General features: G+C 45.9%; 1 protein-coding gene across 1 annotated transcript in view; it reads left to right on the top strand.

Moving 5' to 3' along the window:
- The first annotated feature begins 988 nt into the window (after positions 1 to 988).
- The window catches only part of EHD4 (EH domain containing 4), a 58,815-nt gene continuing 46,803 nt past the window's right edge, over positions 989 to 13,000 (top strand). The window contains exon 1 of the mRNA XM_065402295.1: positions 989 to 1,224. Within this exon, the coding sequence (XP_065258367.1) occupies positions 989 to 1,224 (236 nt within the window). The remainder of the gene's footprint in view (positions 1,225 to 13,000) is intronic.

The raw sequence follows: 13,000 nt of genomic DNA, 5'->3' as shown, positions 1-13,000 counted from the left end.
ACCTATTGAGGAGAGATGCACAGGGGTCTGGATTTCTACAAGTAGAGCCAGCTGCCCTTCTTCTCTATTTAACTGGTAGAAGTTTGGTATGAAGAAACTAGGATGAGGGTGCTGAATGTTTTTGAGGTGTTGCTCTGCCAGTTTCAACAGTGTCCGGCTAAAAGCTGGTGCAGTTTTTCTCTATTCAGATGTAGAATTGGGGGAAATGAGGATAAAGAATTGGCAAAATCAATCACAATCTGGGTACCAGATACATGTTTTTATAGTATTATTGGGCTAAAGTGCATCACAATCCAGATTATTCCAGTGAAGTAGGAGAGGCTATGTTTGTTTTCTATTCAAATTGTATAATTTGGGGCTTGGGCCAAAATTTGCGAGATCCATGTGGATCCAGGTGCTGGCTGTGGATATTGGTATAACTCCTGCAGGGATGGATTGGGGTCTAGGCTTTTTTTTCCGCAGTAGGATCGTCTAGATTTGTCCATTCGTGCCACAGAATTTGGGACTAAGGTCCTAAATCTGATGGGTCTGGCAGGGTTCATGTGCCAGATCTCAATGTCTGCGGTGGCTGCGTGCCAGGAGAGTGTCCAGGCCCACAATTTTTTAGCATGGACAGGGGATTGGGAGGCGGGGGGGCATTAGGGGCTGGACTCAGCAGGATGCAGGCCCCAGGGGACGCCGGTGCCGGCTCTGGGGTTGCGTGCGGCTTCGTGCTCTCGGAACGTGCAGGGATGGGGCAGCGGTGACTCCACTTGATCGGTGTTGATGGGACACTAGGGAACCTGGCCCCCAAAATCCCCAGGCCGGGGGTCAGTCCGGCTTTTCCCAGCGGTGCGCAGACCCGCCAGACACCGAGAGGGTTGGGCAAGGCCGTCCTGGCTCCCCGCCCCGGAGGCGGTGCTCGGGCCGTGCCCAGGGAGGAGGGGCGCTGCCGGCCGCCAGTGAGTCAGTCTGTGCGGCGCTGCGTGTAGCGGGCGGCGGGGTCGGGATGTTCAGCTGGATGGGGAAGCAGGCAGGCGGGCGGGAGCGGGCCGGCGGCGGCGACGCGGTGCAGACGGTGACCGGGGGGCTGAAGGAGCTGTACGCGCGGCGGCTGCAGCCGCTCGAGGACTATTACCGCTTCCAGGACTTCCACTCGCCCACGCTGGAGGAGGCCGACTTCGACAATAAGCCCATGGTGCTGCTGGTGGGGCAGTACAGCACGGGCAAGACCACCTTCATCCGGTAAATACCCCCCCTCCCCCGCCGGCCTGCCTTCCGCAAACCCCCCCTTCCTCTGGTAAATACCCTCCACTGCCTGCCTGTCTCCCTCCGCTAAATACCCCCCCCCCCGCCGGCCTGCCTTCCGCAAACCCCCCCTTCCTCTGGTAAATACCCTCCACTGCCTGCCTGCCTCCCTCCGCTAAATACCCCCCCCCGCCTGCCTGTCTTCCTTCCGCAAATCCCCCCCCCCGCGCCCTTCCTCTGGTAAATACCCTCCACTGCCTGCCTGCCTCCCTCCGCTAAATACCCCCCCCCCGCCTGCCTTTCTTCCGCAAATCCCCCCCGCCCTTCCTCTGGTAAATACCCTCCACTGCCTGCCTGCCTCCCTCCGCTAAATACCCTCCCCCCCCCCGCCTGCCTGTCTTCCTTCCGCAAATCCCCCCCCCCTTCCTCTGGTAAATACCCTCCACTGCCTGCCTGCCTCCCTCCGCTAAATACCCCCCCCCCGCCTGCCTGTCTTCCTTCCGCAAATCCCCCCCCCCTTCCTCTGGTAAATACCCTCCACTGCCTGCCTGCCTCCCTCCGCTAAATACCCCCCCCCCCCGCCTGCCTGTCTTCCTTCCGCAAATCCCCCCCCCCCCCCGCGCCCTTCCTCTGGTAAATACCCTCCACTGCCTGCCTGCCTCCCTCCGCTAAATACCCCCCCCCCCGCCTGCCTTCCTTCCGCAAATCCCCCCCGCCCTTCCTCTGGTAAATACCCTCCACTGCCTGCCTGCCTCCCTCCGCTAAATACCCTCCCCCCCCCCGCCTGCCTGTCTTCCTTCCGCAAATCCCCCCCCCCTTCCTCTGGTAAATACCCTCCACTGCCTGCCTGCCTCCCTCCGCTAAATACCCCCCCCCCGCCTGCCTGTCTTCCTTCCGCAAATCCCCCCCCCCTTCCTCTGGTAAATACCCTCCACTGCCTGCCTGCCTCCCTCCGCTAAATACCCCCCCCCCGCCTGCCTGTCTTCCTTCCGCAAATCCCCCCCCCCCTTCCTCTGTTAAATACCCTCCATGTCAGGCACTGGCTTGCCCTCTGCCTCCTGCTCCCCCAAAGGCCGCAGGAACGTGGTGCTGGCCGCTTCTGGGAACAGAACGGGGCCAGGGCAGGCAGGGAGCCTGCCTTAGCCCCGCTATGCCATGGGGCTGGCAATCCCACGGGCCGGATTGAAAGCCCTGACGAGCCGGATCTGGCTCACGGGCCATAGTTTGTCCTCCACTGGTAAGCCTTCTGTTGTGTTATCACTGTATTGGAGAGAAAAGCTTTTCTAAACGTCTGAAAAATATGATATTTAAGTTTGATGCACATTTCTGAATTTTTTCAGCATTCTGTTCTGTTTTTGCCTTCCTGTTTAAGGGCGCTATCTCATGGCTTTTTGTACCGATGGGAAGGAATATGTGTTATTTTCCATTTACTGTAATATTTTTCTAGCTTGGTTCAATGAACAGTAGTTACTGTGAGTTAATATAGTGTATAACTGCATCAGCAGTCAAGTGTAAAACATCTAAAAGCTGTGCAGCCCATAGTGCTAGTTTTGGTGTTGCATTGACATGCAAGATCCAGATTTGCGAGTGACCTTGGTACTTCTGTTTCTGTGGCCGGTAGATTTCAGATCCCTCAGAAAGGTAGCACATGTGCATTAAGTTATACGTAGGCATATGCCACTCTACTCTTTCTTGAGTTTAGTATAAGTAAGATTGCACCTGAGTGGGATGTAAGGTCTTTTAGAAGTGATAGTTTTATGAAATATAGTTCTGTGGAGATAACGAACTTTGAAGGAAATGGGACCCTACAATTCTATACCAGTGATCACTAACCTGTCTTGCTCAGGACACCCAGAACTGTGAGCCACTGTGTTACACCTCTGCCTTAGCAAGAATGAGAGCTTTGCCACTGCTAAGCTGTGCGTCAGTTCTCTGACACACCAGTCTGTCTGTCTTTCCAACAAATTCATCAAGACTCTACCAGTGTAAACTTTCAGGTAACAATAAGTGAAGCCCAGTTCCTGACTTCTCCAGAGACGTCTCCCTGCAGTGTCCAGTCCCTCCCACTGGACACTCTCAGAAATTGTTTGGTGCCTCCAAAGAGAGAATGCACACATCAGACTGTAGGCTAGCTGAAAACTCACCCTTCACTTTAATACACAGTACTGGTTTTGTAATAAAACAAGAATAAGTTTATTAACAAAGAAGAGAGACTTTATTGGTAATAAGCAAGAGAAAAAGAGACAGATATGGTTGCAAATAAAACAATGCGCAACACATTTTCTAGTCACTAAAACTTAATCTTAGCAATCTTTGCCTAAGCGGTTTTCTTACTCACATCAAGTTATCAGCATCTCCAGGCCAAGAGAATGCAACTTTCACATGCTCACAAGGTGCTGTTCCCTGTGTCCCCTAAGTGATGGGTAACTAAAATATCTTTTTTGCTCCCCTTTGAATAATAAAAGTCCATTGTCTCTGCCTCAAGAACCAGGAAAAAGCAACAGAGGGTCCTGTGGCACCTTTAAGACTAACAGAAGTATTGGGAGCATAAGCTTTCGTGGGTAAGAACCTCACTCCTTCAGATGCATCTTCTTGCATCTGAAGAAGTGAGGTTCTTACCCACGAAAGCTTATGCTCCCAATACTTCTGTTAGTCTTAAAGGTGCCACAGGACCCTCTGTTGCTTTTTACAGATTCAGACTAACACGGCTACCCCTCTGATACTTAAGAACCAGGAAGGCATCCTGGGGTGCAGATTCTGTCCCCTGCTGTGATGGTTCAATGGTCTTCTCCCTTGCTCATTTAGCTTGATGGCTTTGTTTACATTATATGTAAATGAACTTCCATTGTCCTCTGCCTGTAACCAAGCTGGTCAGATATATAGATAGATAGATAGATAGATAGAAATAGAGAGAATGAATGAATATAACCTGTACATGTATCACACAATGATTTTCAGGATTAGTGTGTCACCAGTACACACATGACACCTTCCCTGACACCTTTGATATATATATTCGGCCCTACCAAATTCACAATCCAGTTTGGTCAATTTCACAGTCATGGGATTTAAAAAATTGTAAATTTCATGATTTCAGCTATTTAAATCTGAAATTTCACGGTGTTGTAATTGTAGGGGACTTGACCCAAAAAGGAGTTGCATGGGGAACACAAGGTTATTGTGGGTGTACTGCTACCCTTACTTCTGTGCTGTTGCTGGCAGCGGCACTGCCTTCAGAGCTGGGCAGCTAGAGAGTGGCAGCTGCTGGCCAGGAGCCCAGCTCTGAAGGCAGAACCGCTGCCAGCAGCAGTGCAGAACTAAGGATGGCATGGTATGGTATTGCCACCCTTACTTCTGTGCTGCTGCTGGCGGGGCGCCGCCTTCAGAGCTGGGCACCCAGCCAACAGCTTCTGCTCTCTGACCATCAGTCGCCGCTCTCCGGACACCCAGCTCTGAAGGCAGCGCAGAAGTAAGGGTGGCAATACTGTGGCCCCCCCTAAAATAACCTTGTGACACCACCACCCCCCCGCAACTCCCTTTTGGGTCAGGACCCCCAATTTGAGAAACTCTGGTCTCCCCCTGTGAAATCTGTATAGTATAGGGTAAAAGCACACAAAAGACCAGATTTCATGTCCGTGATGCGTTTTTCATGGCAGTGAATTTGGTAGCACCCTAGATCTATATTATGGCAACAATGTGCTGGGGAAATGAGTGTGTCAGGCCTGATGTGAGTTACAGTATGGCGGGGGGAGGGGGGCTCTCTGTCACTTAGCCTTGAAGGGCTTGTGGGTCACGAAACCTTAAAGATATTAAACTTTTTGTGAGCTGCCCTGTGTAAGACATAGTACTATTTACAATTAAACATTCTTGCAATGATAATATATGGAGATATAGAACTGGAAGGGACCCTGAAAGGTCATTGAGTCCAGCCCCCTGCCTTCACTAGCAGGACCAAGTACTGATTTTGCCCCAGATCCCTAAGTGGTCCCCTCAAGGATTGAACTCCCAACCCTGGGTTTAGCAGGCCAATGCTCAAACCACTGAGCTATCCCTCCCCGCCCCCATATTTCATGATTATTTTTTTTTTAAATGTGGGCTAGGTTCAGCATTTTTCCTGTTGCCTTTCCTGTCTTTCCTGTTTCTCTTGTTACTTCAAACACTTGTTTGGTAATTACTTTACGATTATGCACAGGGCATGACCTTGCAAATATGTACCGGGCATGAAAATGTCTGCATTTCCCCACATGTTAATTATACAAAGTTGCTAGTGTTTTTGCATTCCTCATAAATTGCACTGCAAATGTAATTTTCCCAAGTACAGTAACTTAGAACTGTCCAAGGAACATTGTAGAGATGAGGATCAAATTTTAATCTGCTTTTTATATCTGCAAGGTTCATGGAAGTCCTACTTTAAATTCTACAAAACTTCTTTTTTCTTATTCTCTAAATACCAACAGATTATCATTTACTAGCAACTTTACAATAACAAACTATCTTTTTTTTCTCTTTTAACATAGGCCCAGATCCTGCAGACTCTTATACCCATGTTTACCTTTACCACTGAACAGTTCAACTGTCTTCAAATGTTTAAATAGCAAGTCAGTTTTCTCTTCTCTTATTTACAACTACCCATTGGAAGCTTGAAACTGAATTTGGTTTCTTTAGTGATGATTGCTTCCATCCCGCAAGCTCTTATACACTGCTTAATTTTGCTTGGATGAGTAAATTAAGGTTATGCATAAGTATTTGCAGAATTGTGAATTAGGACATAATTAGGTAAGGAAACCAAGTGCAGCTTTGGGCTCCCAAAGGGTAGGTGCAGATAAGAGAAGTGGAAAAGTTATTTGTATTTTAAGGCTATTTGTGAAAAATAGTTTATTGTTCAAACATTGCCCTGTGCTCACATTAACTTTTTTTTTTTTTTTTTTTTTAATTAAAAGCTGCTTTGTGGGTTTGGAGTCCGTATAGTATTGTGACGGGTTCAGTCACAGGGATCCCCTTGGGACTGTCACCTGATGTGCTGAAATTACCTCTGAGCCTGTTTTCCCTGCCAGCTTGGGACTCCAGAATCCTGCCTTGTTGAGCCAGACATGCTAGTCGGCTGCAACACAGACTCAGGGTCTGGGCCATGCCCGCAAAGCTGCAGACTTTAACCAAAAACAGCTCAGCAGGTTACCTCTCCAGCACCCAGACACCCAATTCCCAATGGGATCCAAACCCCAAATAAATACGTTTTACTCTGTATAAAGCATATACAGGGTAAATTCATAAATTGTCCACCCTCTATAACACTGATAGAGAGAGATGCACAGCTGTTTGCTCCCCCAAGTATTAATCACTTACTCTGGGTTCATTAATAAACAAAAGTGAGTTTATGAAGTATAAAAAGTAGGATTTAAGTGGTTTCAAGTAAAAACAGACAGAACAAAGTAAGTCACCAAGCAAAATAAAGCAAAAACATGCAAGTCTAAGCCTAATACATTAAGAAACTGATTACAGGTAATATCTCACCCTCAGGGATGTTCCAATAAGCTTCTTTCACAGACTAGACTTCTTCCTAGTCTGGGCCCAATCCTTTCCCCTGGTACAGTCCTTGTTAGTTCCAGCAGACATCTTAGGTGGTAAACAGGGGCTTTCTCATGACTGGCCACCCCTTTGACCTGCTCCGCCCCCTTTTATAGCTTTGGTACAAGGCGGGGATCTTTTGTCTGTGCTTGGACCACAACCCTCCTTCTAAATGGAAAAGTACAAGATTTCAGATGGATTTCAGTATCAGGTGACATGTCCCTGTAAGACCTCATTCTTCATTACCCGTGGGCTGGCCCACACCTACACAGGAAGGCTTGCAGGTAAATAAACCCATTTACAGTTCATTGATTCCGAAGCACCCTTAATATGTTTACATCAGTAATACAAGTTTATATCTTATTTTTTTAACTCCAGACATAGAAATAATACATGCAAACAAATAGGATGAACACACTCAGTAAATTACAAGCTTTCTAATGATACCATACAAGGGGTATTTAGCATAAAGCCTAATCCAGTTATGTCATATTCATAAGCCTATTTCCATAAAGCATATGGAGTGCAACGTCACACCCTCCTCCTGAACTTATTACCATGGTGGAGGCAGTACACCTAAAATTCCTCTTTCCTGGACAGGGCATCTGCTATCCAGTTCTCTTTTCCTTTAATATGCATAATTTCCATGTCAAATTCCTGCAGGACCAGGCTCCAGTGTAGCAGTTTGGATTTTTATGTCCTTAGTTCGGTTAAGCCATGCCAAGGTTGAATGGTCAGTTAGAATCACTCTTTTTCTATGACAGAGTAATTCTGTTCAGCAGGGGACACCTTTTTGCTTAGGAAGGCAATGGGATGCTTCTTGTTCCCCTCCCCTGTCTGCATTAGCACAGCACCCAACCCTGTGTCTGATGCATCCGTACACAATTCAAAAGTCTTATCAAAGTCAGGGATGGCCAGCACAGGCTCCGCAGACAAGAGTGCGTTTACCTTTCTGACACGCCTCTGACAAAATTACCTTATTAGGTTAATGCTTTTTACATAAGTCTGTGATTGGGGATACAATGTCACTGAACCCCTCCACAAACCTCCTGTAATAGTTTGCCAAACTTATGAAGGATTGGACTTGCCTTTTAGTCTGGGGTACAGGCCATTTTATGATGGCTTCCACCTTAAGAAGGTTGGGGGATATTTCGCCCCTCCCCCCCACTACCCAGTGTCCTAGGCTACATCTACACTACAGGGGGGGGGTCGATTTAAGATACGCAAATTCAGCTACGCGAATAGCGTAGCTGAATTCGACGTATCAGATCCGACTTACCCTGTTGTGAGGACGGCGGCAAAATCGACTGCCGCGGCTCCCAGTCGACGGCGCTTACTCCCACCTCCGCTGGTGGAGTAAGCGCGTCGATTCGGGGATCGATTGTCGCGTCCTGACGAGACGCGATAAGTCGATCCCCAAGAGATCGATTTCTACCCGCTGATTCAGGCGGGTAGTGTAGACCTAGCCCTAGATAAGGGACTTTGGCTGCCCCATCTTCGAGGGTTTCACAGTTAGCCCAGCTTCTTTGCGCTTTGATGGCACAACTCCCAGGTGCTGTTTGTGGTCACTCCAGGTGTTGCTGAATACAGCAAAGCCATCTATGTATGCCCCCTAGCATAATTCTGCAAACCATTTAACACTCTATTGACCAGTCTCTGGAAGGTTGCACCAGCATTTACCAGACCAAAAGGTAGCACCGTAAATTCATAGAGCCCTATGTCAGTGATAAAAGCTGATGTTTGTTGTGCCTCCCCCTCCAAAGGGATCTGCCAGTAACCTTTAGTTAGATCAAAGGTACTGAGGTACTTGCCTTGGCTCAGCATATCCAGCATGTCATCAATTCTTGGCATGGGGTATGCATCTGTTACAGTGACAGCATTGAGTTTCCTATAGTCTACACAAAATCTTACAGTGCCATCCCTTTTGGGGACCAAGACCACAGGGGAAGCCCATGCAATGTCAGATTCCTTAATCACCCCCAGGTCCAACATGCTTTGTATCTCAGCATGAATTTGCTCCTTCATCTTGCTGGTGGCGCTGCAAGGCCTGGAACGGCGGGCTGTGTGCCTTTCGTGAGGATTCTATGGGACAGCGAGTGTGTCCTCCCTGGTTTGTTGGAAAATACTCACTGTACCTTTGCAGCATTGATAACATTTCCCCCTTTTCGACTGGTGTCAGCTCCCTACAGATTTCCATCCTTTCCAGAGTTGACCCATTTTGGCATTCAGCCATCAAATCAGTGAGTGGGCATGCCTCAGTTTCCCCTTCGACACAACCGATCATGTTTACCCTGGCCACCCTACTGTGATAGGCCTTGAGTCTGTTTACATATACCAGTTAGGGCATAGTATCATCAAGCGTCTTTTTAACTTTATAAGTTTCCTCATTTGCCACTTCCACCACTTCAAAGGGCCCCTCCCAGGAGTTTTGCATTTTGAACTTTTTCGCAGGACTGAGTAACATTACCAAATCACCCATGTCAAAAGTGCGTTTACAAGTATTTTTATCATACCATGCCTTTTGCTTGGCCTGACTGCTCTGGAGGTTGTTTTGGACAATTTCCATCATGTCCTTTAACTCCCTCCTGAACCTCTGAACATATCCAGTCATGGGTTCTTCCCTCACCTTGTTGCATCCTTTCCAGGTATCCCTAATGAGATAGAGAGGTCCCCTCGCTTTCCTCCCATACCGAAGGTCAAATGGGGACAATCCTGTGGACTCTTGGGGTACCTCCCTGTAGGCATACAGCAGGAATGGCAATAACTCGTCCCAACTCTGGCACCTTTTCTTGGCATACATCCCCAGCATGGATTTTAGGGTCCTATTGAACCTTTCCACCAGCCCATTGGCCTGGGGAGGGTAGGGGGCCGTCTTAAGCTGTCTCACTCCACATACCTTCCATAGCTTATTGAACAACTGCAACATAAAATTTGCCCCCCGATCAGACAAAATCTCCTTATGGAAGCCCACTCTGCTGAATATGGTGAGCAGGGCTCTTGCCACTGTTTCAGCTTCTATGTTAGCGCGATTGCCTCAGGATACCGAGGCAAAATCCACCACCACTAAGATATACAGTACTTAAAAAGGACGAGGAGTACTTGTGGCACCTTAGAGACTAGCAAATTTATTTGGGCATAAGCTTTTGTGGGCTAAAACCCACTTCATTGGATGCATGCAGTAGAAAATACAGTAGGAAGATATAGATATATATACAGAGAACATGAAAAAATGGGTGTTGCCATACCAGCTATAATGAGACTAATCAATTAAGGTGGGCTATTATCAGCAGGAGAAAAAAAAACTTTTGTAGTGATAATCAGGATGGCCCATTTCCAACAGTTGACAAGAAGGTGTGAGTAACAGTAGGGGGAAAAATTAGCATGGAGAAATAGTTTTACTTTGTGTAATGACCCATCCACTGCCAGTCTTTATTCAAGCCTAATTTAATGGTGTCCAGTTTGCAAATTAATTCCAATTCAGCAGTTTCTCGCTGGAGTCTGTTTTTGAAGTTTTTTTGTTGGAATATTGCGACTTTGAGGTCTGTAATTGAGTGACCAGGGAGGTTGTAGTGTTCTTCGACTGGTTTTTGAATGTTATAATTCTTGACGTCTGATTTGTGTCCATTTATTCTTTTGCATAGAGACTGTCTGGTTTGGCCAATGTACATGGCAGAGGGGCATTGCTGGCACATGATGGCATATATCACATTGGTAGATGTGCAGGTGAACGAGCCTCTGATGGTGTGGCTGATGTGATTAGGTCCTATGATGGTGTCCCTTGAATGATATGTGGACAGAGTTGGCAACGGGCTTTGTTCCCCCTCCAAGTGGGGTGTGGCATAGCACCCACTATGTCCATTGCCACCCTTTGGAACGCCTCCTGTATGATAGGCAAGGGACTCAGCGGAGCCTTCTGGGGTCTCACCGGTTTCTTCCTCTCTTGACACACTGCACAAGTCCTACAATAATCCCTCACATCATTCGGTATCCCTGGCCAGTAGAAATTCCTCCTCAGCCTGTCATAAGTCCTCTGTACTCCCAAGTGACCAGCAATGGGCCTATCGTGTGCTACCAGCACTAATTCCCCCTGGTGTTGGCTGGCTACAACTAACTGCTTATAGGGTTGGCCAGGGCCTCGGTTCTTCCCTACATGGGCCTCCCTATACAGTTTCCCATCCTCTTCAAAAAACCTCCCCCACCCCCCTACCCCCCTTTCCTGGAGTTCCCTTGGAGACACACTTTCTTATGCCCTCAAGGGAGGGGTCAGCCCTTTGTTTAGCTGCAAATTCCTGACAGACAACCCTTGAGATAGCATCCCCAACCCTAGGCACTGACTGCATCTCCCCTGCCCCCACCCCTCCTTCTAAATGGAAACATACAAGATTTAAGATGGATTTCAGTATCAGGTGACATGGTCACATGTCCCTGTGAGACCTCATTCTTCATTACCAGTGGGCTGGCCCGGTCCTACACAGGAAGGCTTGCAGGTAAATAAATCCATTTACAGTTCATTCATTCTGGAGCACCCTTAATGGCTTCCACTTAATATGTTTACATCAGTAATACAAGTTTATATGTTATTTTTCTAACTCCAGACATAGAAATAATACGTTCAAACAAGTAGGATGAATACACTCAGTAGATTACAAGCTTTCTAATGCTACCATACAAGGGGTATTTAGCGTAAAGCATATTCCAGTTATGTCATATTTATAAGCTTATTTCCATAAAGCATATGAAGTGCAACGTCACAAATATATTTCCAAATCAATGTATTACCTGACTTCAGGGCAGATTTAGGTGGGAGCAAATATTTCATGGATCTTCAGGTTTTCTGTACTCTTCGTTTTGAATTCAAGGATAGTTTTGGAAAATAAATATAAAGTTTAAACATTCCAATATTCCTTGCAGGGCTTTTAAAAAATATATTTTTGGTGCCACGTACTTGTATGTAACCTGCTTTTAGCTTAACTCTATTCCCTAAAATGTTTAGTAATGTAGTTAACTGCTGTGAGTGTAGAGCTTGGGAAGAGAGAAGGGAAAAATATTATTTTATTGTAAATAAATATTGGCTGGTAAATTTCTTCCAGCAGGCTTTTCACAAGAAAACTTTGATTTAAACCTGAAGTCATAAATCTATACTTCTCCTGCTTCTGCATTGAATGCTCTGCTTCCTCAAGAAGGATTGAGATTTAAAAGGTGGAAAACCATTTTACCCCGGAAAAATACTTCTTGTGCAGTCTTTTCTACTGAGTCAGCAAAACACTTAACTTTTAGGTATGTGAGTAGTCCCATTGAAGTCACTTGCTTAAAGTTAAGCACATGCTTAAATGTTTTGCCTGATTGGGGGCTGAATGAATGAAGGAAGTAGGTAAGAATCATATGAGTGCTGGTTGTTGTGACTTAGTGTTAGATTCTTAGTTTCATGTGCAAAAGTTTTGGTTTTAGTCAACCTGAATGCAATTTTTGGCATTGTTTACAGTCAGTATATAGTCATTTTTTAATTTAGACATAGACAAAAATGTAAAATTATGGTTCCAGGTGCTACTCTTCCCCCTCCCCTTACAAACTCCACAAACACTAACTCCTCAACACCAAGCCTATACAGAATGAAAGTAGATAAAGGAATGCTGGCAAGATTTCAAATAATTTGAACAAATCTCTGCATGTTTCTAATAACACTTCAGCTGCACCCTTGATACTGTTGAGTCTTTTTTCACTTAGTTTAAATGATCAGTTTAGTTTTATTATCAGGATGGATTTGATTTAAATCAAATTGATTTAACTCATGATTTAAATCACTAGTCAGGAAGACTCGATTTAATCATGGATTTCTACATAAAAGTGCATTCTTGTCAGTTGTTATAACCTTAATACATATTCTTCACAACTCAGAGATAGATGTAGGTTTCATTTTTAGAAGGTACACACTATACATTGTTTAAGTGATTTATTTTGAAAACTTTTCAGATTAGTTTTACAGCTATATCAGAAAATGAATGACTCTTTGGTTATTTCATTTACCAAAGGTAATTGAAGCAGATATTGATGAAGTCATTCGGAGGTGAACTATCTCCAATTCAACAGGTTAATCATTAATATTTGGAGGATTTTCTTGCCATGCTGTATTAGGAGGAGAACATCACCAGACAGACATTTAAATTGTTTTATTTAATTAAAACAACATTTTGTATTCTGGATTATTTTT

This window comes from Emys orbicularis, chromosome 4 (assembly GCF_028017835.1).
Source record: "Emys orbicularis isolate rEmyOrb1 chromosome 4, rEmyOrb1.hap1, whole genome shotgun sequence".
Classification (NCBI taxonomy): Eukaryota; Metazoa; Chordata; order Testudines; family Emydidae; genus Emys; species Emys orbicularis.
The sequence above is the reverse complement of the archived record's forward strand: the minus strand, read 5'-3'. Positions and strand labels throughout refer to the sequence as shown.